Source organism: Podarcis raffonei, chromosome 14, assembly GCF_027172205.1.
Source record: "Podarcis raffonei isolate rPodRaf1 chromosome 14, rPodRaf1.pri, whole genome shotgun sequence".
NCBI lineage: Eukaryota > Metazoa > Chordata > Lepidosauria > Squamata > Lacertidae > Podarcis > Podarcis raffonei.
In genome coordinates this window covers 25071468-25098503 of record NC_070615.1, presented here as the reverse complement: position 1 = coordinate 25098503, position 27036 = coordinate 25071468, and the positions used below count along the sequence as shown (strand labels likewise).

The window sequence follows — 27036 nt, the reverse complement described above, 5'->3', positions numbered from 1 at the left end:
AGCTTAATCCCTCTCTAGAAGCGGCGATGAAGTACTGAAGGCCTCTCTCTCCTAAAGCAGGGAGGGGGATATCTTACGAAAGAGAGCAAGGATGTTCCCCAGGAAGGATGACAAGATTTATCCACAGCACAGGAGGAAATGTAGTTATTTACCCGAATGCTGCATGTGTGCATGAGGGGTGGGGGTGGGGTGGGGGAGGCAAATGAGCCATTTTACTTTCCAGGAAAGCCTTATGCAGATGACGAAAAGTAGCAGAACCTTATTTTGTAGGGCCAGTGGGGATATATATTTTAATTACGTGTATAGAAAGAAAAAAGTCTTACCTCAGAGTTAAGCGATGGGAAAAGTCCTCCATGAAGGCCTTTTTTCAGACAGGGTAACTTCCCAACTGTGTTCATGTCTCACTCGGAAGTTAACACATTTAACCCAGATGGAGCAAGGAAACCGCTGCACAAATTTGGAGGGACGTCATCCTGCCTCTGCGCCGCATCCTGGATTGTAGCAACGCGCGTTGACTGGTGAAATTGTCCCCACCAGCGGTTTGGGCACAATGGAGGCCTAGATGGGGGTAGGGGGAAGGCAACCCAGTGCTACCCCATCAGAAGGTGCAAGCTTTCAGATCACACAACTCTCCCTCTAGTAGCCACATGCGTCATGTTGCTGCACAGTTGAGACTGCACCAGGTAGCTGAACGTCCTTTGGCTTTTAAAAAACTGGATGGTTAAACCAAATTGAGGGTTGGGGGGAGGGAGAAGAACACTACTAAATCCAGCAGGAGACAGTGAAAAGCAAATCCAGTTCCACATACAAACACACACACATATATATACATATAAATATTATATATATATACATACATATATATATATATAGCATTCCTTTAAAAAGGAATCTAGACACTGTAATGGCAATACTTTTTTTAAAGCAAGACAGATTTGTAATATTTGTTGACCGTATGACGGTGGTCTACCTTGTAAAAAATAAACTGAATTTCTCTCAGCTGTGTACTTCTGTAACACAATCCTTTGTGAACCTTGCACTGTCGCTAAAGCTATTGTCATTCATGAAAAGCTTACTGTGTCAACTGGGAAAAACTGATTTGAGCCTCCCTTCTTCCTAGTGTTCTGGAACTGAGAACAGGTATGTTTAAAAGCAAGTGAGAAGTATTTTGTTGGCAGTCATCAACCCAGCAGATCTGACTCCTGGGAGGAAAGGAGAACTAAGACCAGTGGTAAGCTTTCACTCCACTCTCAAAACAAACAAAAAATAATTTATGCATGCGCACTCAATCTCTGGAGAGATCTTGGCTTATGTACTGGGCCCCCAACAAGCCTTGCCAGCTGAATTTTCTCATTCAACCTTTTCTCGCTAGTGACTGTCAAAAACTTTCAGCACCTGCAAGAGAGTTTCAATGTGTTCAGGGGGAAGAAAATTTTTGTTCAGTGCCTGACTTTCACCCTCCTTTGTGATCTTACATACATTTTGCATGACGATCCAAAACACACGTTTTCACACACACACACACACACACTCACAATGTAGCATGCAAACTGAAATAGCAAACAGATTCAGATTTGCATCTCAAATTGATTTGCATAATTTATTCCGAGTAATATCTGCACTGCATATAACGTTCAGGTTAATCATCTTCATATACTTAAGTGCCATGTTTTAAATACCAGAATGCCCACAGCAGCATAATTCCAAAGAAGTCCACTCAACAACAGCTGAACAGTCCCCCTGTGATTCTTTTATTGGAATTCCAATAATGAATAATTTCAAATCAATCATAAAAAAAATTTGAGGTACAGAATGTGCATACAGTACAAAGCAAATTTACAAAAAGATCGGGGGGGGGGAGTTTGTGGAACAAAAGATCAACAACTACAGGAGAGAAAGACACAAACATGAAGGGACTACAGCAATGCCTTCTGTGCTCCTCACACGTCATGAGCACCGCAAGACCAACAGGCTGGCTGAGAGATTCAGCACTCTGTACGTGCCCTCGTGGGGGGTGGGAGCAGCAGGAAGGAAAGGACACCATATGGGTCTATGGCATCTTTGTGATAAGCCTCTTTCCTTCCTGTCCACTCCCCCCTAACTGTTTCCTGGAGCCATTTCCTCTTCTGGTTGCAAATGGGCTTTCCAAATACCACAGAATTCCATGCGTGCTTGTATGTGTAGATATAAAAAACACTGCTTGTTTGAACAGTGCTTTAGAAGTAGGGACATCCACAGTTGGCTTAAAAACTGCAAGAATCTAAGAACAAATATTCTGGCATGTATTTCTGGATCTCTTCAGCAGGGCTCATGTGCATGGCCTGAGCTTCTCTAAATAAATGAGGAAGGGCAAGGAAGAGGCCAAGCACACTCCCTGGCCAGTAACAGGAAGGTGCAACAGAGGCCTCCTGCCAAAACTGCAGACTAGATTTAATCCCATCCTGTGCCTTGAGTGGTTGCTGGAATCAAACGCCGCTTTCACAAGGACTCGGGACTTAAAGAGGAGGTGGTGCAATGATGTCCCCATCCTGCAAATATTCTCCATGCCTTTTTGAGAATGACAGCAAGCATTGCTGCACAGACCAAGGTGCAAAATGGACCAGCGGCCCAGGGGTGCATGAAACGAATTACTGCAAGCCATAGGCACTTGCAAGAAAAGCAGATGGGCTACTGAGCTACGACTTACTGCTTCTTCTACAGAAGGCACCCATCACCAACTCTTTGGGCCTTAAGACAAATGGTACTGCATTGGCTCAGTATAAAACTACACCCACCCTCCCCAACATGCAAAGCGACTAATCCCCCACTTGCTTGCACAAAGATGATTATTTGAATGCTGTGACTGGATAAACATTTACCTCGCTCCAACTAGCCATCTTCATGAAGTGGCACTATTGGCTATTTGGGGACACAGTAGGAAGGAGGAGTGAGCAGTTTCTTCTGGGAACGCTACGTACATACAACTCTAATTCATTATATCAGCCTCCCCATACCTAGTAATCCAGATGTTTTGAACTACAACCCCCATCAGCATTAGTTTTGGCTGGGGCTCATGGGAGATGTAGCCCCAAAACATCTGGAGGGCACCAGGTTGCTCAGAATGGGTGCACCCACCGATATAACTATAAGGAACTGAGAAAACTCAGCCTCCTGGGCCAGGATCCCTCCTCTTAGCAATAAATTAGTGTAGTTCCTGCGTACTGTCAACTGTGGGATACTGCTGGGAGCCACAGGATAAGCCACACAAGGTGCTCATTCAATGAGATGCAACATCTAAATATTGAGGCTGAAAGGAGGTTTAAAAGGTTCCGTCAGACTCTCAGGAGTATCAGAATTGCAAAGACTTAAGCTGCAGCAATCTAGTTCTTTGCTGAATGAGCCAACCTGTTTGGAAAAGAGATCAGTCATGATTTTTTAAAAACTGCCCTGCCGGGACTAGCATTCTGATAATGCTGCAGCCACATGCAAACAAACTGATGATTTGTAATAATGAAATAAAGAGGAAGGGGAAGAGTTAAGACATGGAGAAATCCAAAGAGAATAAAAATAAGGTTTCATGGAGAGGGAGAGGGAGAGAGAACTAAAAAGAGGACAATGTGAACTCAGAATCTATTTCCATCTTAGACCTGGGGAAATATACACAGCTTTCGAGGAATGGAACCTGCTATATATTTTGACAACACTGCATCTTTGGTTTATTTTCCGTGGTCGGGGGGACGTGGATAGGGACCACATTGTTGCTTGGTGACATGTCGTTCTCGCGTCTGTCAGACATTTGCTTCTGAGACACGATGCGATAGATTTCTGAAAGAGGAGGAAAGGTGTTACTAACAGAGGCAGCACCTGCCCTATGGCTGAAGCCCCTCCATCCCTCCCATGGCAAGCTGGGCAGTCCTGGATTGCAACATGCTGCCACCTCCCCTCACTCCCAACTCTGACCATTTTTGTGGGCAAGCAACCCAACATTCCCACTTGCAGAATTTGGGCATAACGTATGCAAGTTGTCCCCAATTCAACTCGTGCAGTAAGGAGTTTTCTCTTTTGTAGAATTTGGAATGTATTTTAAGGTGTGCTTTAAAAGCAAAAAACAAAAAGGGTTGGTAAAACCAAGTACTATAACAGTGACGGGAAGCTTGCAGCCCTCCAGATATGACCAGACTTCCATCAGCCCCTGCAGTCAACTTGGCCAATGGTCAGGGATGATGGGCACTGGAGTCCAGCAACAGATGAGGGGCTGCAGGTTTCGCACCTTGCACATCCGCTACAGATAAGACTGCCTCCATTGGGCAACTTTCACCTGGGACGGCACTCCTATTCAGCTGCCCCACAGGGAGTGAGAAGAAACAGGACCACTCTGTTGGCTGTGTCGAGACCCCCAGCTCAACAGGGATCCTCCTTTCCCTGAACGGTCACTTGGCAGTTGCCATGCCACCAACTGACAGCAGGAGAGGAGAAAAGCAGGACAGCTCCATCGGCTCTGCTGAGATACGAGCTGCCACTGGTACCCAGTTGCCACCTATCAGCAGCCGTTCTATGAGGCTGCAGAACAGAGAAATAGATGAGAAAGCAGGGCCACTCCACTGGACTCACAGAGGAAACCAGCTGCCTTCAACTCCTCCTCTCCTTCAACTGCTTCCATCCCAGCTGGTCATTATGAGAACTGTGTAACCTAAAGGATGGGTGCCCAAGTCTGCTCGTTTTCCTCTTCCCTCCCCACCTCTTTCATTTTGTGTTGCGTCTTTTAAGATCGTTAGCCTGAGGCTGAAGACTGCTTTTATTATTGTTGTTGATCTGTAAACTGCTCTGGGAGCCTCTGGGGAGAAAATGCATTAAACAGAGTCATTTATTCCCTGGCCTATCTGCCAAAACATGCCTGCATTGAGGACAAGGGGAACAAATTGTACACTGCAGCTTCTGTACAATCTGGCACTAGCTGCAATGGGTAGGATAAGGGGACAGAGAAACACTTCCCTGCCTCATTATTAGGTTTTGTAGTTTTCTGGATATACCCAGGTGTGAGGACATGGCTGGATAGCTAGTTTTAGAAACACATTTAAATAATTTGGTCAATGGAGTCTCTTCCCACCGTAAACTTGTAAACACCATAATAAATGCTCATTTCTAATAAGCTGTACTTGTCCACAGCTTCTTTCAATTAAAGTGGACACATAATTAAATTTGATCCGCTGAAGGATTGCTTTCTAACATTCCACTGAGGATACTTTGCTGGTAGCTGAATAGTTTGTGCAGGAAAGACCCACTTGGTACTGCTATTCAGTGCCTTAGGCAAAATGAAGAAGAATCATAGCTCAGTGGCAGAAGTTTATATGCAGAAGGAAGGCTCCAGCTTCAATCCCTGGCTGATCTAATTGAAAAGAGATCTTGGAATAACTGTTGGCGTTAACTTTCACTGCAATGAATGTAGACACCACTTGGCTCGAAAGGCCAAGGGTCTAATATCAGGCAACTTCCTATGTCTGCTCATTTCCACACAGAGGAACTGAGCAAATCTAGTGTGATGGCAGGAAGCAAAGGATGTGCTGTTCCACACAGAGAACAAGTGGCTCTGCGTTGATCTCAGCACCGGGAGGGCCAGGAAAATGTTCCTGCCAACAGAGATGAGCAGCCTCCCTTCTTCCTCCACCTCTCAGCGACAGGACACAAAAGGTGGCCAGTTAAGAGTTGACTGTCAGGGGCCCAAGAAGACAACAATAGCTATCTATCAGCAGGACTGCTATGTACTCCGTGTGCTTAAAGAAAATTCTGTGCCCAGGAAACCCCAGGTGCTGTAAATGAACTGGATTCTGCAACTAGTTTCCATTATGTTTCTTCTCAGTTGCTTGCTTACTCTGCATAATTTATCCTGCTTTTCTAGATATGGAAAAGGGGAGCACCTGCTTTGCATGCAGAAGGTCCCAGGTACAATCCCTGGCACCTCAAGATAGGGCTGGGAACACCTCCTGCCTAAAACCCAAGAGAGCCTCTGCCAGTCAGTGCAGACAACAACACTGAGCTAGTTGGACCAAGGGCCAGACTCCGTATAAGGCAGCTTCCTCTGTTCCAAAGACGTACCGCTCCTTAACTGCTGGAAATCAGTTTATGGCTTCCACTATTTTGGCAGGCGTTGCCCACCCCAGCCTTCCCCAAGCTGGTGCCCTCCAGGTGTTGCTGAGATGACAAGTCCCATTCTGCTTGATCATTGGGCCACGGGGCTGATGGGAGCTGGAACCCTAAACATCTGAAGGGCAGCAGATTGGGTAAGACCAGCCTGCACACTTCCAGACATGCCTATTATGGGAGAGAAAGCAAATTCTGGTGACAGGCCACGGAAGGGGAGTGCTCAGAACAAAGTAAGATCTAGGGAAGAAGTGACGAATTTGCTTCAAAACGCAAGATTATAAAAAATGTTGCCACAACAATCTTTCCCACCAAATAGGTGCATAACCAATCTTGCAAAGAAAAGACTCAGTCCTGGGGTAGGACTTTCCTGGAAGAGCCTCTCTAATCTACACACATATTATGTGCCCCAACAGGGAATGAAGGCATGGAAGAAGATCCCAAAATCCTCCTCTGTTCCCTAGAGAAAAAAACAGCCCTAAGGTACTGCCTCTTTGTTTGCTTCCAGCATCGAAGACTCTGAGGTTTCCCAATTCCCAGTTCCATATTTCGTTCTCGTGGCCCACACAGCTCTCCCACATCAGTGCCAAGTCACCTGTCAGAATGGTCTGGAAAGCAGCTTCCACATTCGTCGAGTCCAAAGCCGAAGTCTCAATAAAGGAAAGGCCGTTCTTTTCTGTGAGAAAGAGCAGGAAGTTGATTAGATCTGCCACTCCAGTGAAGAGGCCTGAATAAAAGGCTGCCTTGCTTCAAGCTCAAGAGCTTCACAGCTTCCCATCGCAGCCACAGAGACCAGGAGCCCAACTTCACACCCATTTTTGTGCCTTTGGCTGTGCTGCGTGTGGCCTCCCTAACGCTATGTCTCCCTCTTCCTCCAAAATGCTCCCCAAGCCTTGTGTTCCCCCATATTTTCTGCCCTGCCATCTGCCACTTTCAAAACTTTGCACAAACTCAAAAACCTCAAATTACGAAAATATACTTTTGTCACAGTGCAAGCTGGTCCTCTTTATTAGCAAAACATGATCTTCCCAGACTTGGATGAGGGTCAGACGTAATGAGCATAGCAGCTCAAGCCCTGTGGGTCATAACATCAGTTGCTGAGACTAAAAATCCTTGCCTTCTCACAGCAGCCTATGTCTCCGCCTCTCCAGGGCTTCTTGCAAGCAATCAGAGCGCAGCTTGTTTTTGCTCCTCCTGTTTCATACATCTCCTAGTTCTGGAGTCGGCGGTGGAGAGCCTATTGCGGCAGGAGGGGGAGACCCCCTGGCTTCTTCACCAGCCTGACTCATCGCTGCCTCTTGACCTCCCTCCTCCCACTCGCCTGCTTCAGCTTGCTCAACTCCCTAAGCCCTGTTACCCCTTCAGCTTCCAACACCTCCTCTTCCGAGTCTTCTCCCTGTCCCAGCACCACTCCCCGGGCTCTGAACCTTCTTCCTTTGGTGGTTCCCAAGCTGGTTCCTCCCATCATTCCTCTGTTCCCAACCAGGCCATGATAACTATATTGTACTCAAGAAACATATACGAAACAAAATACAGTGGTACCTTGGGTTACAGATGCTTCAGGTTACCCAGAAATAGTACCTTGGGTTAAGAACTTTGCTTCAGGATAAGAACAGAAATCATGCTCCGGCGGCACGGCAGCAGTGGGAGGCCCCATTAGCTAAAGTGGTGCTTCAGGTTAAGAACAGTTTCAGGTTAAGAACGGACCTCCGGAACGAATTAAGTACTTAACCCGAGGTACCACTGTACACAAATAGGATACTAAGTAATGCACAATGGAAGACAGGTTGTGAACCTGTTTCGACTGTTAAGTCTTTTCCCATCCTGTCACAATAATCTTAACTCCTTGGGAACAGCAGTATGAAATGTTTGGCTGTCTCCCTCTCACACAGCACAGATTTTTTTTGTCATATGCTAGAGGTCAGGGTCAGCCTCTGTTAAGTGGGTTTACGAAGAACTTAGATGAGGGTGCTGTGTAAAACAGTATTGAACCCCATGAATTTTGTGCATATTTTAAAAAGCTTCTTCCATCACATGGATGAGACGGCTTTCAAACACTCCTCAGAGAGAAGAAAGAATAAAGCTGGCTCAGGTTCAAGGTTTCTCTGTAGATCCTCTCTCGCTTCCTTAAGTGATTAGCAAAGTGTCACCTGACCAAAGAGGAGGAAGTCTTGCAACCATCAGAAAATTGCACCTTAGCTGCAAGATATTTAATGACTCCCAGCGAAGAGGAGGGGAGCCGTTTCTCTGGGACTGAGGCCATGAAAACCTCAGCTGCCAACTTTTCCCTCCTCCTGAAAAATTCCTCTCTGAACTGCATGTGGCATAAATCAAGCATTTTTAATCATGATTAGTGCAGAGGACTCAAAGCCACATTCCAGAGTGGAATGAACTTATCCTGAAAACCAACCAGATTTATGAACAAGTCAATGTCTTGAGGTCACAGCAGATGCCTCCACATTGTTAATTGCTCCTAGCCTTGGGGGAGTGAAGGTGAAGGGAGAGAAGAGGGGGCACTCTCATTTAATTAAAGAAGAGGCCAAGATGCTGCTTAGACTGCTCGCTGCCCCTGCCTCACATTCCTACAAGTTACACACAAGCATAAAAATCCACAGATGGCATCTGTCAAAGGAAAACAGATGTCAGGAACTCACAAACTCGACTGGTACCAGTCACCGTTGCCGGGCAGCCCAAATCCAATAACCAGGAGACAGTGAGTGGGATGGGGTGCAAAGCGGTCATGCGAAACTCCAAAGCTATTGCCTCCTGCTTCTAACTAGAGGACATCTAGAAGCAGGAACGTGGAAGAAGATAGGAAGCTGCCCGATACCCAAGGGCAATGGGTACCTGATTGTTGCTGCCATGAGTGCTGGAAGGAAGATCTGCTCCCTGCTGCAAGGCCTTGGCCTAGGAGGCAGGGCCCAGACTCACCCTGAACAGCTAAAAGGCTCCTGGGAGGCCACTGGGACATTGATACAACACTTGGGTTGGGGCAACAGGCTAAAATGTTTTAAATGGTTCCAATTTTGGTTCCTCTGTTTCATTTTTGTCAGGTTGGTGTGGGTTAAATGTTTAGTTGGGGTTGGTGGTTACTTTAATTTGGGTATAACTGTAAACTGTTTATTATTATTATTATTGTTGTTGTTGTTATTGTTGTCACTGGTTTTTATTGATTTATTGGTTTGTTTGTTGCTTCTATGGGATCTCTTTTTTTTAATATTTGATGTTTTGTTTTGTTGTAAGCCAGAGTGGCTGGGGAAACCCAGCCAGATGGGTGGGATATAAACAAATTATTATTATTATTATTATTATTATTATTATTATTATTAAGCTCTAAGCTCCCTGCCAGTTCTGCTACTCTTTGTCTATGGACTGGACCTTGGGCCTCTCGTATGAAAAGCACATCTTCATGACTAAGCTTTGCACAGGACAGGCTGAGGAGGAAAGGTACTTTAGATAGTTTGACTTAAGAGCAGCAAGTACTGACATGACCTGGGAGACCAGAGTTGAAATCTGACTGGGTGACCTTGGACCAGTCACTCGCTCTCAGTCTAACCTACCTCACAGGATTGTTGTGGGCATTCATTAAGGAGGAGGAGGAAAACTATGTGTGCCATCTTGAGCTTCTTGGAGAAAAGGTGGGATAACAATGCAATAAATAAATTTTAGACAAACATTATCCTGCCAAGATGGAGGTTATCCTGTAAAAGATACACATGGAAAGAAGTTGTAGGGTATGGTTGAAAGGTGCATAAGGACACCTCCTTGCAGGTCTCAGCCTGGCCAGATAACCCTGGATTCAATGATGGCGGGGGCGGGGGAGAGCAGGAAATAAATGAAAGCAAAAACCATCCAGACTTCTAACATACCAAGAAGACTGCATCATCTTCCTCTTCCCACACTGATGCCTAGGAGCTGATGACCCAACAATTAGCAAGCGGCAGGGGGAAGAAGCGACAAAATCTCTGGAACCTCAATAACCGCTTCCCACCACACAGTTACAGAGAAATGCCTCTGAGTCACCTGTTTGAGTTTTTCCAGCGGAGAAGTGACCATGATGCAGGACAAGGCCTTTTCAGTTGTGGCACCCGACTCCGGAATGCCCTCCCCAAGGAGGCTTGTCTGGTGCAGAGGCTGGAGCCTCTTGGGCTCCAGGTGACAAGCTCCGTTTCCACATTTCAAAAAACTTGGGAAGTTTCACAAAGTTTCAAACTGGCTCTGCTGCTGTTGTTTTAGTATTGCTTTCCATTTATTGTTAGCTTTAAATTTTCGGCAGCTGCTCTAAGTGGTTTTGCAAGAAAAACAGAAACTGAACAAAACAAAACAAAGAAGCATTCCAGCGGCAACACACTGGGCCCCCCGACCCACTCACCTGCAAAGGCTCGGGCCTCATCCGTCGGAACAGCCCTCAGGTGGCGCAAGTCGCTCTTGTTGCCCACCAGCATGATGACGATGTTGCTGTCGGCGTGGTCTCGCAGCTCCTTCAGCCACCGCTCCACATTTTCATAGGTGAGGTGCTTGGCGATGTCATAAACCAGCAAGGCCCCCACGGCACCTCGGTAATAGCTGCAGGCAGAAGCACACAACCCACATGAGCCCACAACAAGCACAGAAAGGGGGCAGGGGAAAGAGAGCTCAGACCTCACCAGGCTGCTCAGTGGGGCATCACGACACTCTCCAGAGAGCCAGTGTGCTGCAGTGGTTAAGAGGGCTGGGTCCTAGGACCTGGGAAACCAGGGTTCAAATCCTTACTCAGTCAGGAAGCTCACTGGAGGACCTGGACCAGTCACTCACTCTCAGCTTACCCAACCTCGCAGGGTTGATGTGAAGATAAAATTGAGATAGCGAGAACTATGCAGGCCACCTTGAGCTGCTTGGAGGAGAGATGGGATATAAAGCAATACATACATTTTAAAAATGGGCTCCACTTCGTACAGGCTGCATGTGTTTCACAACTGCCCCAGGACCGCCCCAGCCCTCCCCTAACCTGGGGGCTTCCAGGTGCTCTGGGCTACCAACTCCCATCATCCCTGACCAGATGTCAGGCTGGCCGGGACTGCTTAATGATGTGAAGTTGTTGGATATTTTAATTTTACCAACTGGTGAGGATTTGGGAAACCCAGCCAGATGGGTGGGGTATAAATAAATTATTATTATTATTATTATTATTATTATTATTATTATTAATTATCGACATCGCAGTACATCACCAAAGCACAATGTTTGGCTGGTGATACATCGCCAGCCCTAGTCAGGGCTGCCTTCGCCCACGTGGGAAGTTGCTTGTACTGAATTTACACTGCTTCTTACATGAACTGCTCTGAGAACAAGCATATCTGTGGGAAATGCAGCAGATAAATAAACTGACTATGGTGAAATTGACTAGGACAAGAGTCGGTGTCCAAAACATCTGGAGGACACGAGGGCGGGAGGGGCTGGCACAGCCTCTTGCCCAATGCATAATTTGGCCTTCCGATAATCCCAAGTTATTTCCAGTTTTTCATCCTGTCGTGACTTGGTTTTATAAGTCGCCCTGTTACAGTCATTTAGAGAGAGAGAAGTAAATGTGATTATATGCATCATCACTACAGTTGACCTAAAATAAAAAAGTGGTTAAATCTCTTCCAACAGCAGCTGCTGGAAAAAACACATCCCTAGCTGGCCTGATTTTTGAGCCAGTTTTGGACTCAGTGATCCTCAGTTTGGACTCAGTTATCCTACAGCAGGGATGGAGAACCTCCAACCCATGGGCCTACTCAGGCCTAATCAGGCCTGCCAAGTCTCTCCCCATTTTGGCCAAGCCATGCTCACCTGCCTCCATCATATATGAAGCCACGTACAGGGCAGATGAGGGAGGGACTTGGCTAAAAGGACCCTCTCATAGGGCGGTTTTGGGCAGCCCTTACAGAGGGGCTGCTTTTTCGGATCCTCATAAGCATTGCTCAAAGTGCTGCGCAAAACAGCAGACAGAAAAGGTCACCTGATGTCATCGTAAAGTCAGGTGATTTGACAGGTGGATGGTGGCTCTGCCTGCCAGGTGGAGGCAGATATCAATCTGGCCTGCCAGGCTAGGAGGCTATTGATTTTCAGCTGGTGGGTCACATGATTCCTGTATTGCAGGGGGTTGGACTAGCTGGCCATTTGAGTCCTTCCAACGCTGCAATTCTATGAACATTGAAGACTAGCAACTTAAAGAATGCAATGGGATTCTTGAATGCTGTTCAATCTGAAAAGCAGTCTCTTTTTTTGCTGCAAACACGATGTCTGCAAGGGCCATCACATAGAAGACACACACACACTTGCTCTTCTGCTGCGTCCTGTTCCCATAAACTCCCCCACAAACCCCGGGAAGGCTCTGGCGCTGGTCCACTTACGCCGACGTGATCGCCCTGTATCGCTCCTGCCCTGCCGTGTCCCAGATCTGAGCCTTTATTGTCTTGCCGTCCACTTGGATGCTCCGTGTGGCAAACTCCACGCCAATGGTGCTTTTGCTTTCCAGGTTGAACTCGTTGCGAGTGAAGCGGGAAAGGAGGTTGCTCTTGCCAACTCCGGAGTCTCCAATGAGAACAACTGGGAAGGGAAGAAAGGGAGGAGATTCAGAGAGGAACCCAACACACTCTCTGCTCTGACACTCTGATTCACCGGGACCTCTGTGTAGAGAAACTGCCCAGGTAAACATTTAAGGGAACCAAGTGAAGGGGGGTGGGGGTTGTTACCAGAGGGAAATTACATTTTTAAGCTCCACATACTCATACACACATGCGCGCGCGCACACACACACACACACACAATCAAAATACTGGCTCTTGAACTAAATGGCCAAAGAAAGCAGAGGCTAAATGTGATCCTGAAATTTAGCGTTCCTAATTAAGCAAACATTGCTCATCTCTACATCTCCTGCATCAGCAGAAGGTTAGACTGGATGGCCTTTGAAGCCCCCTTTCACCTCTATTGCCTTTTGCTCATCCACCATGCTGCCTTCTCAGGTCTATATATATGTAGTTGATATTGACAGCCACAATATCCCCAACTGCATAAAGCTAGAATGTTAGCCTTCTTTCAGAAATAAGACGTTTTAGCTGCTGTTAACATTGCAATACTAAAGTTCTTGTTACTCAATAAAATTAACTGTTAGATCTGGCTCCACCCAAGCAGCAACTGCAGAGAGCTCACTTCTTTTCTCCCTGCCAGAAAGGCTACTCTGCTCCAGGTGCTCTGCAGCTGGGGCTGCAGAGCTGAAGAGAAGGGCCATAGTTCAGTGACACCTGCTCTGCTTGCAGAAGGTCGCAGGTTCGATCCCTAGCAGCATCTCTAGGTAGGGCTGGGAGAACGCCCTGCCTGAAATTCTGGAGAGCTACTGATGGTCAGTGTAGACAATACTGAGCTAGATGGACTTGGAAAAAGGCAGCTTCCCATCTTCCTACGCTCTGGCCTTTGCCAGCAGCCAGAGAAAAAGGGGACTCTGGTCTCTCTCTCTCTCTCTCTCTCTCTCTGTGTGTGTGTGTGTGCATGCCAGCCAGTTTTTATATTACCACAAGCTGTTAAACAGCGACCTTGAGAACCATACAATTGCAAGCCAGGATGTAAATCTTCAAATTTTTCTGGCTCCCTCTCGCATCCCATTTTATCTGAAAATATACACCTATGTTTACATGGTTACCATCTGAATGCTCATTTTGGTCTACGCATGCCAGAAAAGGATCCAAAGCAGAGTCTCATTCTTTTATAGGTCAAACCAAAGACTCTCCATCTGCATCACTTAAGAAGGGGGCTGGGCAGCTTGATCCAGAAAACTAACATGACCCGGGTATTTATCCTGCAGCAATCAATGGCTTCATCCTTCCAAGACTGGCATATTTGCTTCTCAATCCTTTCCTCCACTCTGAAATTACGATAAAAAAATCACATCTGGGATTTCATCTTAATTAATTACTGCACAAATCTCACTGTGCGGACAAAAACAACCAGCCCTTTTTGTTGTCTCTCCCCTTTCAGCTGATTCAGCAAAGCAGGAGCCAAAACTACAAAAAAACAACAGGAAGAGGCTTGTTAACTATTCATGCCCATCAGGAGTTTGATGCCAGACTAAAAGGCATCAAACCTTCCCCAACCTGGTGCCCTCCTGATGTTTTATTTGAACTACAACTAGCTGGGGCTGATAGAAGTTGTAGTCTAAAATATCTGGAAGGCATCATTTTGGGAAAATTCAGCTTCAGGGGTTTCTCTGTTAATTCAGAGTAAGCCCATCAGAGCTAGCACTCTCTGACACACACACATCGGAAATTAAATCCTATCACAAGGTGTTGTTATCCAACCAAAGTCAGGCAAAAGAGAAACAGTGAAGTCCAGAAGAGAACCTGGCATTTAGATGCTTCCTTTTTTTGAACAGAAAAATCCCTAAAGTTTTTCTCATGGCCACTGAAGCCACATCTCAGCAACTCGCCAACTCGCCAACTATACTTGTCTACTCAAGCAGGACCTGCAAACCTCCCGTTTCTGCTTCCTGTGCCTGGGACCGTGAAAGTGTGTGCATGGAGATGGGGGTTAAAATACTGGCCAACCCACCATACATAGCCACTGGTTCAATGTTTATGTGTCCCCTGCCCTGCCAAGGTCAACAAGTGCAGTTCATGGCTGAGTGGAGATTTGAACCGCAATCTCCCTGCTCCTGGTCAAGCACGAAACACCCCAACCACTATACCACCCTTAACAAACTGGTGGGTGGCATTCACCTTGGGAAGGCAGTTTTCAACCCTTTATTGCTCCTACAAAGTGGATGCTGAGGGAGGGAGGATATTAGTGAAAGTTGAGTGGCTCTTAACCAAAACCTGTGCCATAACATCACAATTCTGCAGGCCAAGCTGGGAAATTTTAAGGTAAAGGTAAAGGGACCCCTGACCATTAGGTCCAGTCATGACTGACTCTGGGGTTGCGGCACTCATCTAGCTTTACTGGCCGAGAGAGCCGGCGTACAGCTTCTGGGTCATGTGGCCAGCATGACTAAGCTACTTCTGGAGAACCAGAGCAGCGCACGGAAACGCCGTTTACCTTCCCGCCGGAGCAGCACCTATTTATCTACTTGCACTTTGACGTGCTTTCAAACTGCTAGGTTGGCAGGAGCAGGGAATGAGCAACGGGAGCTCACCCCGTCGCGGGGATTCGAACCGCCGATCTTCTGATCGGCAAGTCCTAGGCTCTGTGGTTTAACCCACAGCGCCACCTGTGTTCTGGAAAATGTTAAGTGGGTGCAAATTCAGAAGAGCTGTCTGAGACCCTTTTCCCCACTTTTCTGTGTTTGTTAATATTATGAAATTCATTTTTTTTTAAAAAAAAAATGTTAGAGAAGAGCTGTCTGAGTATCTTAAGAAAACATTTTATGTCTTTTCTTTGGTTTCATGGAGCAAAGAGTGCCCTTGCTTCCAACTTGAGTTTCACTGTTAAGTGTAATGCATGATTTAACTTCCTCGAGCAGGTGACAGGAATTTCCAGGGTGCTGTTTGCTTCCAGGGGTGGGAAATGAGGCCCCTTGCAGCAGCCAAGGGACAGCAAGGGCAGGCAGAGATTTGGTTGGGCATCCTCTCACTGGTAAAGAGAGGGAGGACTCTACAGAAGGCTTTGGAATGCAAAGATGCCAGCAAGTAAAAATAAAAAACCTGAGCCAATGGTATGGCTAGAACTTATCCAAGGACACTGATAAGACAAGCCACATGTGAAAGCTCCTGTTCATAAAAGGAAAGGAAACCAGCTTCCCCAAAGAAGAGTGTAAAAAGCATATGAGAAGGTTTACAGCATTTCTAGGTGCACAACTCACAGGACTTGCGGAAGCCCTGAAAGCCAGACTAACCAGATTGCCCAGTCCTTGTGGTTTTTATTTGTTAACAATAAAGCTGGGGAAAGCAAAGAGTCCAGGGTACACTGGTAATCAGCTGGCCTCAGCAACACCCAAGGACAAGCAGGGAAGAGACAAACTGAATTACCTCACCTCAGTGCAGTCAGGTGGCTCAAAGATCTGCAAATACAAGCAGCTACATCAGCCCCAATGTGTGCAGCACCTCTCCTCTTCTACGCAAACTTTCTCCAACTCCAAAACATCTGCAGGACACAACTCTCCGATCGGCAAAGCCATGCTGGCTGGAGCTGCTGGGAGTTGTAGCACAAAACATCAGGATGGCTGATGTCAGCCATTCTGAATAGGCCAGGGCTATACAAAGACCCACAAGGGAAAGAGAGGAAACTGGAGCAACCCTGAATCAGTATGAAAGCAGGGACATAACGGAGGAGCTGTAGCCAATCAGATTTTAAAATGCTCAGTGGGAAACCTTTGTCCCTCCAGATGTGCTGAACTACAGCTTCTATAAGCCCTAGAGATCATGGTCAATGGTCATGGAGGAAGCTACAGTTCAGCAACATCTGGAGGGTCAAAGGTTATTTGCACCTGCCATAAATGAACTGATGAATGGTGGGGAAGATTGCCAGGCTCAGCTGCCAGTGTAGGCCCGCATCTGTAGTATTGCAACTTATAAACTCTTGGTTCTTGGCTTCTGTTCTTGCTGAAACGGATTAAAACAAGATGGGGAAATGAGAGCCTGCAACAGCAAAGCTATTCTCAAACTGTTTGTTCATGTGCATATTGCCAGAGTGGGGTCTGTACTATGGCCTTTCCTAAGGCCCCATTAGAGAGCAGAAGAGCATCCTCTCCAGAACACAGAAGAGAACTCTTGGACTTCAATGACCACAAGTCACGCACAGAGAGATAAGGACGCTGAGATCACTTTCCATACTTTCTTTCATTTTCTCCCTCTGACCTCACTATTTACAATCCCCTCCCTCCAACCATCTGTGTTTGTGTGTGTGTATACACATGCCTGAGTCACAGAGGTGTGGACATACACAAACACACACACACCTACCTCAGGATAGCACTTCCATGTATCGAAGAAGTGAGCTCAAGTCCACAAAAGCTTACACCACAGCAAATACGTTAGCCTTTAAGGTGCCACAGAACAAAGGCCATCCTGCAGCTAACCAAGTCCTAGGCCAATTAGGGCTTTAAAGATCAAACCCAGAACCGTGGTTCAGAACCAAATTGGTAGAACAGTATAACGGGGGGGGGGATTGCCATTCATTCATTCATTTGCTTACATTACTGTTCCACCTTTCCTCAAAGGAGCTCAAGGTGGAGTACATGGTTCTTCTCCTCCCCAGTTTTATCCTGACAACAAACCTGTGTGGCAGGTTAGGCTGAGAGGCACCATGACGGGTCCAGGGTCACCCTCTTAAGCTTGATAGCTGAGTGAGGATTTGAATTCTGTTCTCCTGGGCCCCAGTCCAGCACTCTAACCACTACACTACACTGTGAGAGCAATTTACTGGCTCTCACAGTAAATCAGGGTGCTACAGAAGAGATTTCTCAACACCCCTCTTACAGAACTACAATTCCCAGAATTCCTTGGAAGAAAGTTAAACTATGTTTGCAATACAGGCTGCGCCCTGCTAACATCGTAAGGATAGGAGGATAGGATAACATCGTAAGGATAGGAGTAAAACTCAGATGTGGAAGAGGGCTCTAGACGTGGACGTGCCCAAGGATTAAGCCCAGAATTAAATTTAAGATACCTACTGATGCTAAAGACAGAGGGGGGTTTGCCCTGCCATATCTTAAACATTATTATGAATCAGCAGCTTTTTGCTGGTTGAAGGAATGGCTGCTTCTTGAGAACACAGACATTTTAGATCTTGAAGGTTATGATAATGTATTCGGGTGGCATGCATACTTGTAGTACGGCAAGGTTAAAGCTCATAAGGCATTTAAAAACCATATTGTCAGGAAAGCACAGTTTAATGTCTGGATAAGGTACAAAGACTTTTTGGAGAGTAAAACCCCAAGGTGGTTATCACCTAGGGAAGCGAAAGCTTTGAAAAAACTTAATATGGAGGCCAAATGGCCAAAATATTGGGAAATTTTGGAACAGGAAGGTGACAAATTGAAATTGCAGAGCTATGAGAAACTTAAAGAGAAGGTGCGAGACTGGTTACACTATTTTCAAATAAGAGAGGTTTATAATTTGGATAAAAAAATTGGTTTCCAGGTGGAAAAATCAAAATTAGAAACAGAACTGTTAGAACCCAATGCTAAGACACTATCAAGAATGTATAATTTGCTGTTGAAATGGAACACTGAGGAAGAGATGGTAAAATCTGCTATGATAAAATGGGCACAGGATATAGGATATAATATTATGTTTGCTGACTGGGAGCAGTTGTGGACCACTGGGGTTAAATTTACGGCATGTAATGCCCTTAGAGAGAATATTATGAAAATGATGTACAGGTGGTACATGACCCCAGTCAAGCTCGCACAAATCTATCATTTGCCCGATAATAAATGTTGGAAATGTAAAGAAACTGAAGGTACATTCTTTCACCTTTGGTGGACGTGCCCAAAGATTAAGGCCTTCTGGGAAATGATCTATAATGAAATGAAAAAGGTATTTAAATATACTTTTCTGAAGAAACCAGAGGCCTTTCTCCTGGGCATAGTCGGCCAATTGGTGCCAAAGAAGGATAGAACTTTCTTTATGTATGCTACAGCAGCAGCAACATTACTCACTGCAAAGCATTGGAAGACACAAGATCTACCCACCTTGGAAGAATGGCAGATGCAAGTAATGGATTACGTGGAAATGGCGGAAATGACTGGCAGAATTCGGGATCAGGGAGAAGAGTTGGTGGAAGAAGATTGGAGGAAATTTAAAGTCTACTTACAGAAACATTGTAAAATTTTTGAATGTTGATGACATTGAAATGAAATGAAGGGGTTCTAGTAAATAAAGCAAAAGATTACGTAAGAGTGGATTGATATTAGATGAAAGTTTGAAGTTAAAATATGTGAAATATGTGAGGAAAAATAATTAAGGACTAACCAATAGGATATGAATTTGCTGAACCAATTTTTAAGTGGAATACAAAAAAGGGAGGCGTGAGGAAGTCAGGATAATAAGTTAACTAAAGTGGACAAAAGAAAAAAGGGTTTTTTCTTTTTCTATCTTATGTTAATTGTTTGTATTTTTGTACCTTTGTGCTTTTTCTTGTGTTTTTCTTATTGTTTGTCTTATAATTTCTTTGTTGTGAAAACTGAATAAAATATTATATAAAAAAAATAGAAGCTACTGTTAGGATGAAATTAACCAGATTGTTGCAGATGTTGCATATCAACATAATGCGTGTGAAATGTACTAGAAAGTACAGTATTGAATGATTCTATGCAATCATGCAAGTGTTTAAACCTAAAAAATGCGGATACTTGCAATACATGCCACAGGTCCTGGACTACAGAGGGTTATTATTGGGACTAGTCTGTAGAGAAGTGAGCAAGGAGGGCAGGAAGCTGGGCTGCCACATTAGCTGCTTCACTGGCCGTTCCTGCTGTCTGAAGATGTCAGGAGAAGGTACACATGGTCAAGTATGTGATATGTCTAGCTGCTGCCTCAGCAGAAACTGCTGTTCACAATGAAAACCTGGCACACCTAAGCATTTACAGGCCGGTCAGTACAGAAAGCTGGCCCAAAAAAGCAAGGAAACAGTTCAATGTGTGTTCCCTGTCACGCAGCCTTTGTCTCTAAAACCCAGATTTATAACCTCTGCAACATTCCCTCTCTGCCCTGTTATCTATGCAGCCAAGCATGTTATTTCCCAACACATCTTGCTCACTATCGGGGAGGGAACTCTGCTGGGAAGAATGCCTGCACATCCAGGAGGAGGAGGAGTAATGCTCTAATGGGCTGGTAATTGTTATGTAGTAACAGCAAGACCGGAAGTGAGGTCAGTGGAGGGATGCAAGTTCCCTGTTGCCACTCAAGGAGGGTACAGTTGCAAGCAGCAAGGAACAGCCAGTCTTATTTATGCCCTGATCAGGAGTTTCACACAGCAACAAGGCTAGATCTTGCTGCTGCTGCTAACTAATCTCTGTTGAAAAACCTGTTAATAAGTCCCTTAACTCTTCACATTCAGCAGATTCTAGGCAATTAACCACCATCACCCTGCAAGCTCAGCCTAGCTAAAGCATGCCAGGGCTTACATTCTTTTGTGTGATAAGAACCAGACAACCAGCACCACCGCCCCAGAAAGACAGATAAACATTCCAAACTGAAACAGTTGGCTGTTATTTTGCCTGGTTTATCCTTACAGGAAAATGCACTGCATTAAAAAACAAACAAGCTCAATCTATAATACATTTTAAAAAATCCCACGCTTGCAACATTCACCAGTTAACCCTCTCCGTTTGCCACCCCTGCCCCCGCAAGCTGGAAGTTGAGGTTTCAACATTAAATCACTTGCTCGCTGGTTGCCATGCCTTCCCCAGTCACTTCCTTTATCTCAAAGTAAAAAGGGGGAGGGAGGGAAAGCAAAATTCCAGAGGAAAACCACACCAAGACCACAAAGCAGTGGGTCAGGGTGATACTTTTACAAAGATTTCACACAAAAGCAGCGGAACACATAGAGTAAACCAAGTTATCAAAGGGAAAGTTCATCTCGAGACAGTAGACATTCTTTCTGAAAGGGAAGCGGCTCTCCCTGAACTGCATTAAGTAAAAAGCCCACAAAGTTACTAACTAGCATTATTCATCACCACAGTGACTGGAGGCCACCCCCACCGAAGAGCTAAGTGCTGATCAAAAGTCCAGCCTCACCCCTGAAGAGCTCTTTCCTAAGCAACTGCAGCAGCCAAGTAGGGCAGAAATGCTGAACACACACAGCAAGAAGGATGACAGATTTTTAACAGAACTTGGGAGATCAGACATGCCTCCAGGGGAGGCACCAGAAGGGCCTGGCCATTGGTTTCTATGAGAAAAGTCTCAAGAAAGGGATAGGGAATAGGACTATAACTACAAAACAAATGGGGGGGTGGTTAGGGCGGGGAATATAATAAAAAAGGAATGCAGAGGAAACAATTTGTTCAAAGTTACTTGGCTTCGCAACAATAAAAGGGCCAGATTCTACAGTAGCCAACATAAATTGCCACCAGTCCCCTTTTTGCTTTGTGTCACCTTTTCACTTCCTGGGGGAATCTGATATAGTAGCCCCAAGTTATGCCTTTCCCACTTCTTTTTTTTTAAGGTTTTCCAACTGCCCTCTTTTTATGGTGGGTGGGTGTGTTCTGGGGTATGCAAAGAGAGAGGGGAGGAAAGAAGTAAACAGAGGCACACACAATAAGAAGAGCCTATTATGGCACGGGTCTTTATTGGATAAGTCGGAACCCATCACTGGTCCACCTAACTCTGCAATGACTGGCAGTGGCTCTCCAGTGTTTCAGGCAGGGAGTCTTGCCCAGCCCTACCTGGAGATGCTAGGGGTTGAACCTGGGTGGTTCTGCATGCCAAGCAGGTGCTCTGCTGCTCAATTACAGGAAGAGAGGTTATGGGACTGGATCTCCTGTTTAGACTGGTGTTCTTCCCTATATTTCTGCTCCAATCAGCTGCTGTGCTCATTTGGTGTTGAGGCAGATACCCCCCCCCCTTTTAGCCTTTTGTTGGCCATCACAACTAAATAGAGCCTCCATGTCCCGATGTATCATACCTCTCTGAGTATGACTTGAAGCATTCCTTGGCTTTCCAGAGACCTCTGGCCAGCAGCTAGAGCAAACTAGAGGATGGGGACTAGAGGGATCCTTATGGTTTGATCTAACCAGGGTCTTTCTTATGTTTAACACATACCTGCCCATGTCTTTTACTGGATGTTGAACAACCCACTGATTTAGCACACATACGGACATCTATTTTAACTTCACTTCTGGGAAGATGCCATTTTCCAGACTTTCTCTTTAGTTGCACTCCGAATGAAAGAAGGGATGGAGGAAAACTGGTTCAGGGTTCTCTTTGTTGCCCAGCCCAGTAACCCCACTGTGCTGACTAAGCCTGATGTTTTGTAGCCCAAACCTCTGAAGAACACAAGGTTGAGGAAGGCTGTTTTAGTCAATAATACACTGTGTCCTGCAAGATGTCCAGTCTTCCCCAACCACCCCTCTATGTTGTTGCTGCCATCACTGGGCAACGCGGCATGTCAGTCTCATTAAGCAACTGCTGGTGTTGAAAGGCTAATCTTAAGCAAGAGTGCAAATTCAGGATCACACAGATTAATTACACTGTGACAGTTAGGATTTCTTAAATCTACATTCTTATTTTATATCCCACTCCCTCACCCAAGGAGGTAAAAGTAGCACATATGGTCCTTCTCCACATCCTCTCCTTTTATTCTCACAACAGCCCTCTGTGGTAGGTTAGACTGAGAAATCATAACTGGGTCAAGGTCACCCAGCAAGCTTCATGGTCAAGTGGAGATTTCAGCCTGGTCCTTTTAAGCCATGTCTGACACTTTGAACTTGGGCATATAAAAAAGAGAACAGGATCACATGTGCTGCCCTGACCTCCTTGGGGTAAAAGTGGGATATAATAATGCAAACTGAAGAAATCCTAACAGTTACCCTGTGTGTAGCAAAAAGAATCTGGTAGCTTTTAACCAAAGTGTCAAAACTGTCTTCACCCCACTTTAGAGACATCCCAGATTTCAAAGCCCAAACACAATTCAGCCAACAAAACACAACAGACATTTCACAACACTCCATTGCAAAGTCCCAATACAAAGCCTGTCCACTAGTCTGGTGAAACAAGCATTAAGTATGAAAATCATTAAACGATTTTTTTAAAAAAACAACCCTGTCCAGCACATAGCAAAGGGTGGGTAGGCTTTCTGATGTGCCAACAAGGCCTGAGATACTTTATTGAGAAGGACTGGGGGAAGGGGAGCCAAGGCTGTGGACTGTATCTAACCACATTAGACTCGGAGTAGGCCCACTACAATTAATGGGCCTATGCTAAGCGCGTTCATTAATGGGTCTACCCTTGAGGAGGACTAGCACTGGATACCACCCAAAGGGCTGGGGCGAGGGAGAGGCAAGGGGGTCGGCTTCAACCAACTGCATTTCACTCATAGAGGAGGCCCCTGGGAATTAATGGACCTTAGTCAGTGGTGCTCCTTAATTGTCTATCGGCCTCCTCTCGAGTAGGGCCGGAAACCATCCAAGGAATCCTGATCGGGAACCGGGGGGAGGGGTGGGGGGATGGGTGGGGGTCTGAAGCAGCCCCCAGGGAGCGGGGGGAAGAGGCGCGGCGGGGGACAAGGGATGCAGGCCCACCTTTGAAGAGATAGTCGTACTCGTCGTCGCGGGAGCCCCCCATAATGACGGCGGCAGCGGCGCCTCCTCCGGCTTCTCAGCTAACAAGGAAGCGACAGCCAGAGAGCCCCTCCCTGCGCCTCCTCTTGCTACTGCTGCTGCTGCTGCTGCTGCTTCCTCAGGATCAGCCGCACTCCGGTTCCGCCCACTAGCCGGCCCTTCCTTCCTTCCTCCTCGCTCGCTCGCCGACCAGATACAGCTTCCGGGGGCAGCGGCTTCCGGCTTCCGGTTCGCATGAGAGGGAGGCCATTTTCCGCAGAGGGACCGCTCCGTAGACACGTATGACGATACTTCCGGGCACTCAGGGCACCAACGGAGGGACCGGGAGAACGACTTGAAAAACGGACGGAGCGCAATTATGTTTAGGGGGGGGAAGGAAATCGGAGACTGGCGGGTTTCTAAATACACTTCCGGTTTTAAACTCGGGCTGGTTTTCTGAGGCAAAGCCTGTTTTATCGCAGAGTTTACAGATTCCTAGAGCGGCGCCACACGAAGGCCAGAGAGAATGCGGGCTTTTCGTTTCTGTGCCGGAAATTATCTGTAGCCTTCATCTCCCACTTTAGACGCTTTTCGTCTCTGTATTCTTTCCCAGCCAATGAAGGCGACCGAATGGAAACCGGAATCGATACCTGAGTGCGGCACCTCTTGACGTTTTCATCTCTAGTGTTGTGGAGGGCAGAGCGAAGCGGGCCGTGGATCAGCCTTCGCCCGTCTGGACCCCCTAGAAATTTCGCACTACAACTCCCATCAGCTCCAGCGAGCGCGACAGGCTGATGCTGGGGCTGCTGGGAGTTGTAGTCCAGGCTGGACCGCAGAGGCCTCTGGGAAGGGTGGTGGTGTGTATGTTCCCCATCGGGAAAAGCTTGCCTCTGAGCATGTGCAGAGTGTTTCTCCCTCCACCTCCCTTTTCTGCTTCTCCGTGTCGTTTTCCTCCTCTGCCTGCCACAGTGCTTTGACCTGGATTTCAACTCACGCCTGGGATGTGGGAAGGGGAGCCCTTCTCAGCCTTGGGCCCCCAGATGTTCTTGAGCTACAACTCCTATCATCCCTGACCACTGGCCATGCTGGCTAGGAATGATGAGAGTTTTAGTCCAACAGCATCTAACGACCCAACGTTGATGCAGTATTAAAAGAAGAGGATGCCTAGAGGCATGTGCAAAGCGCAATTCGCTCAATGCCTCCTTTCTTCCTGGACTGCAGCGCGGGAACCGAGAGCGGGCCCCGGATCCTACCTTCTGAGGAATGCACGTCTGCATGCCTTCCCCTGACTGAATGAGTGTCAAGCGACCTTGGTAGTGCAGTCCCAGTGATTCACACATAATAGAAGCAGCAGCTTGTTGCTCAGACATTCAAGAGGCAGAGACCATTCCAGGTTTAGGGCGGTATATAAATTCAATTAATAATAATAATAATAATAATAATAATAATAATAATAATACTGTAACCATATTTCCATATTGGAACCTTCCACCCACATCTCTCTGACACCGTCATTGCAGACAGGCAAGTTCGCTTATAAAAGAGTCCCCTGCCTGCCCCCCACCTCTTCTGAGCTGCCGCCTTTGTGTGTGTGAGAGACACGGAGCATGTGCAGAAGAGTTAGTTGTCAAATGCACTCTGTATATGCTCACGGACACTCTTGCGCCCGTCGCAGTAAAAGCTGCAAATAGGTTCCGGGGCTAAACTTTAGCCTCCACACCCGCTCGCCCCACTGCATGTGCAGTGGCAACGGGTACGCGTCCTCTAGCGCCATCGTCCTGCTTTCGCATGCCAGGCTTTGCCAGACCCCTAAATGTGCACGTGTAAACGCAGTCGCTCCCCAAACCTATTGCTGCTCCAAGCCGGAGAAACAGAAGCTGGAGGGGAACATCCGATCCGGGCTTGCAAGAGCAAAAGGCGTCGCTTGGGAGCGCCATGGGGGCGCTGGAAGTCAGCGCAGAAGAACTGCAAGGCTTTAGTGGGAGCTGCTGCAATATATCGTCAGGGCGGTTCCATGGTGTAATGGTTAGCACTCTGGACTCTGAATCCAGCGATCCGAGTTCAAATCTCGGTGGAACCTGCAATGATCCTTCCTTGTTTTTCCCTTTAAGGCTATTTTTATTTTATTTCTCAAAAGCAAAGGTTTCGTGAACGCAAGTTATTTTCAAGTGCTCAAAACAATTCCAAGCGAAACTCCCATCATCTCGGAGATCTTTGAAATGCTTTTAGAACTACAGCGACCGGACTGCTGAGTTTTAAGGGATCGCCTCTTCACACATGGGAAAGTATGACCCGCCAACCTGAATAGTCCTTGCGACGCACTGAGATGGGCTGGATCCTGTACCCTGGGCTGCAATAAATGCTCTGGGTGAAAATGAAATGAAATCAAATAGGAAACATATGACTAAGTATACACTGGGTTAGGATGATGCAGCCTCTTGAGTCATGCACCAAGATGGGTCGTATCCTGCACTCTGCTCTGCAAATAACCATCGGAAATGAATGCAGATCCTGTTCTCTAATAAAAAGCATACCGACAAGCCAGAGTGCTTATTAGAAGCTCAAGTGCAAAGTGGTATGCTTTCTTTTTATTATTATTACATTGCATTCAAATCTCACCTTTTCTCAAAGGAGTTCAAGGTGGTGTACAGAGTCCACCTCACTTAATCCCCCACAACAACCCTGTGAGGTAGGTTAGGCTGCAAGGAAGTGACTGGCCCAACTCACCCCAGCATTGGATTTAGGGCGGGGTAAGCAATTTCCCCGGACAAGGTGCCTCGCCGAGGGGTTGCAAAATAATAATTAATGAATTATTGTGAAAATAATAAATATTTTGTCCTTGCTCAGGGCTTCCCTGCTTACTCTGCAGTCACTGTGGAGAGTCATGATGGCCCTTAATTCAAGAGTACCTTCGACCACCAATGGTCCATCACCAGTTTCATTCAGGAGATCCACAGCATATTTGTGGTTGAAGATGGGAGACAGCACATCCATTTAAAGTGGGTTTCTTTGTTATTACAGCGAAGTGGAACCGAAACTGACAGAGTAGCACATTCCTTAACACTGCAACATGATGTTGTGGATATTACTCGTGTTCACAGTGGTGAACTGTATACCTTGCGAGATCCTACAGCTAGCAGATGAAGTTAAAGAGGAGTTCAGGGAGGGAAACTTAGATGTCAAGAGGCCTATAGGAGCCAACTCCTAGGAGACAAGGTCCCTTCGCATCTCCCATATATATATATATATATATATATATATATATATATATATATATATGGGGGCCAGCCGCCCCCAAGTTGATGGGCATTGCCATTCAAATTATGTGTGTGTGTGCGTGTGCCTGTCTGTCTTTTGATTGATTATGCAGGGCTGGATGAGGCGGGGCTTATCTGCTCCCCACCCCCACCCCATATTTTACTCAAATTAACACCCCTGCAGGCAGGATCAGATCACAGGCGTGATTGCTTAAACATAGACACACACAAAAGGGGAGCCCACTGACATCACCAAAACAAACCACATTTAGCAGATGAACAATGAAATGGCTCAGATTGTTAGTGGTACAATATCATTATCTCTAGCAGATCACAATGATCTCACACACAGTGACTCAACCACTTGAAGGAGGGACAGATCCGTCCTGCAAAGAACTAGACAGAGTTTAGCTGTTTTACTCTGTCCATGGAAATGAGCTAGAGTTTTCTAAT

At 46.3% G+C, this 27036-nt stretch overlaps 1 protein-coding gene and 1 non-coding gene across 2 annotated transcripts; one reads left to right on the top strand and one right to left on the bottom strand.

Moving 5' to 3' along the window:
• Positions 1-1730: 1730 nt before the first annotated feature.
• Positions 1731-23526, bottom strand: RAB11A (RAB11A, member RAS oncogene family). Its single transcript, XM_053364522.1, has 5 exons — positions 23309-23526; positions 12492-12687; positions 10490-10683; positions 6713-6793; positions 1731-3804 (listed from the first exon to the last, which is right to left on the bottom strand). Exons 1-5 carry the CDS (start codon positions 23349-23351, stop codon positions 3665-3667), a joined length of 654 nt encoding a protein of 217 aa, XP_053220497.1. The 5' UTR covers positions 23352-23526; the 3' UTR covers positions 1731-3664.
• Positions 23527-25334: 1808 nt separating this feature from the next.
• On the top strand, positions 25335-25406 carry TRNAQ-CUG (transfer RNA glutamine (anticodon CUG)). The gene has a single exon. It is a non-coding gene; the product is annotated as a tRNA-Gln (tRNA).
• The last annotated feature ends 1630 nt before the right edge of the window (positions 25407-27036 follow it).

What these genes read in the sequence shown, in the direction of transcription:
- RAB11A (XM_053364522.1), bottom strand. Translation starts at nt 23,351, where the DNA reads ATGGGGGGCTCCCGCGACGACGAGTACGACTATCTCTTCAAAG. An exon ending in GTACGACTATCTCTTCAAAG is followed by an intron (nt 12,688 to 23,308) that starts GTGGGCCTGCAT and finishes TTCCCTTCCCAG; the next exon opens with TTGTTCTCATTGGAGACTCC. An exon ending in TACAGGGCGATCACGTCGGC is followed by an intron (nt 10,684 to 12,491) that starts GTAAGTGGACCA and finishes TTCTGCCTGCAG; the next exon opens with CTATTACCGAGGTGCCGTGG.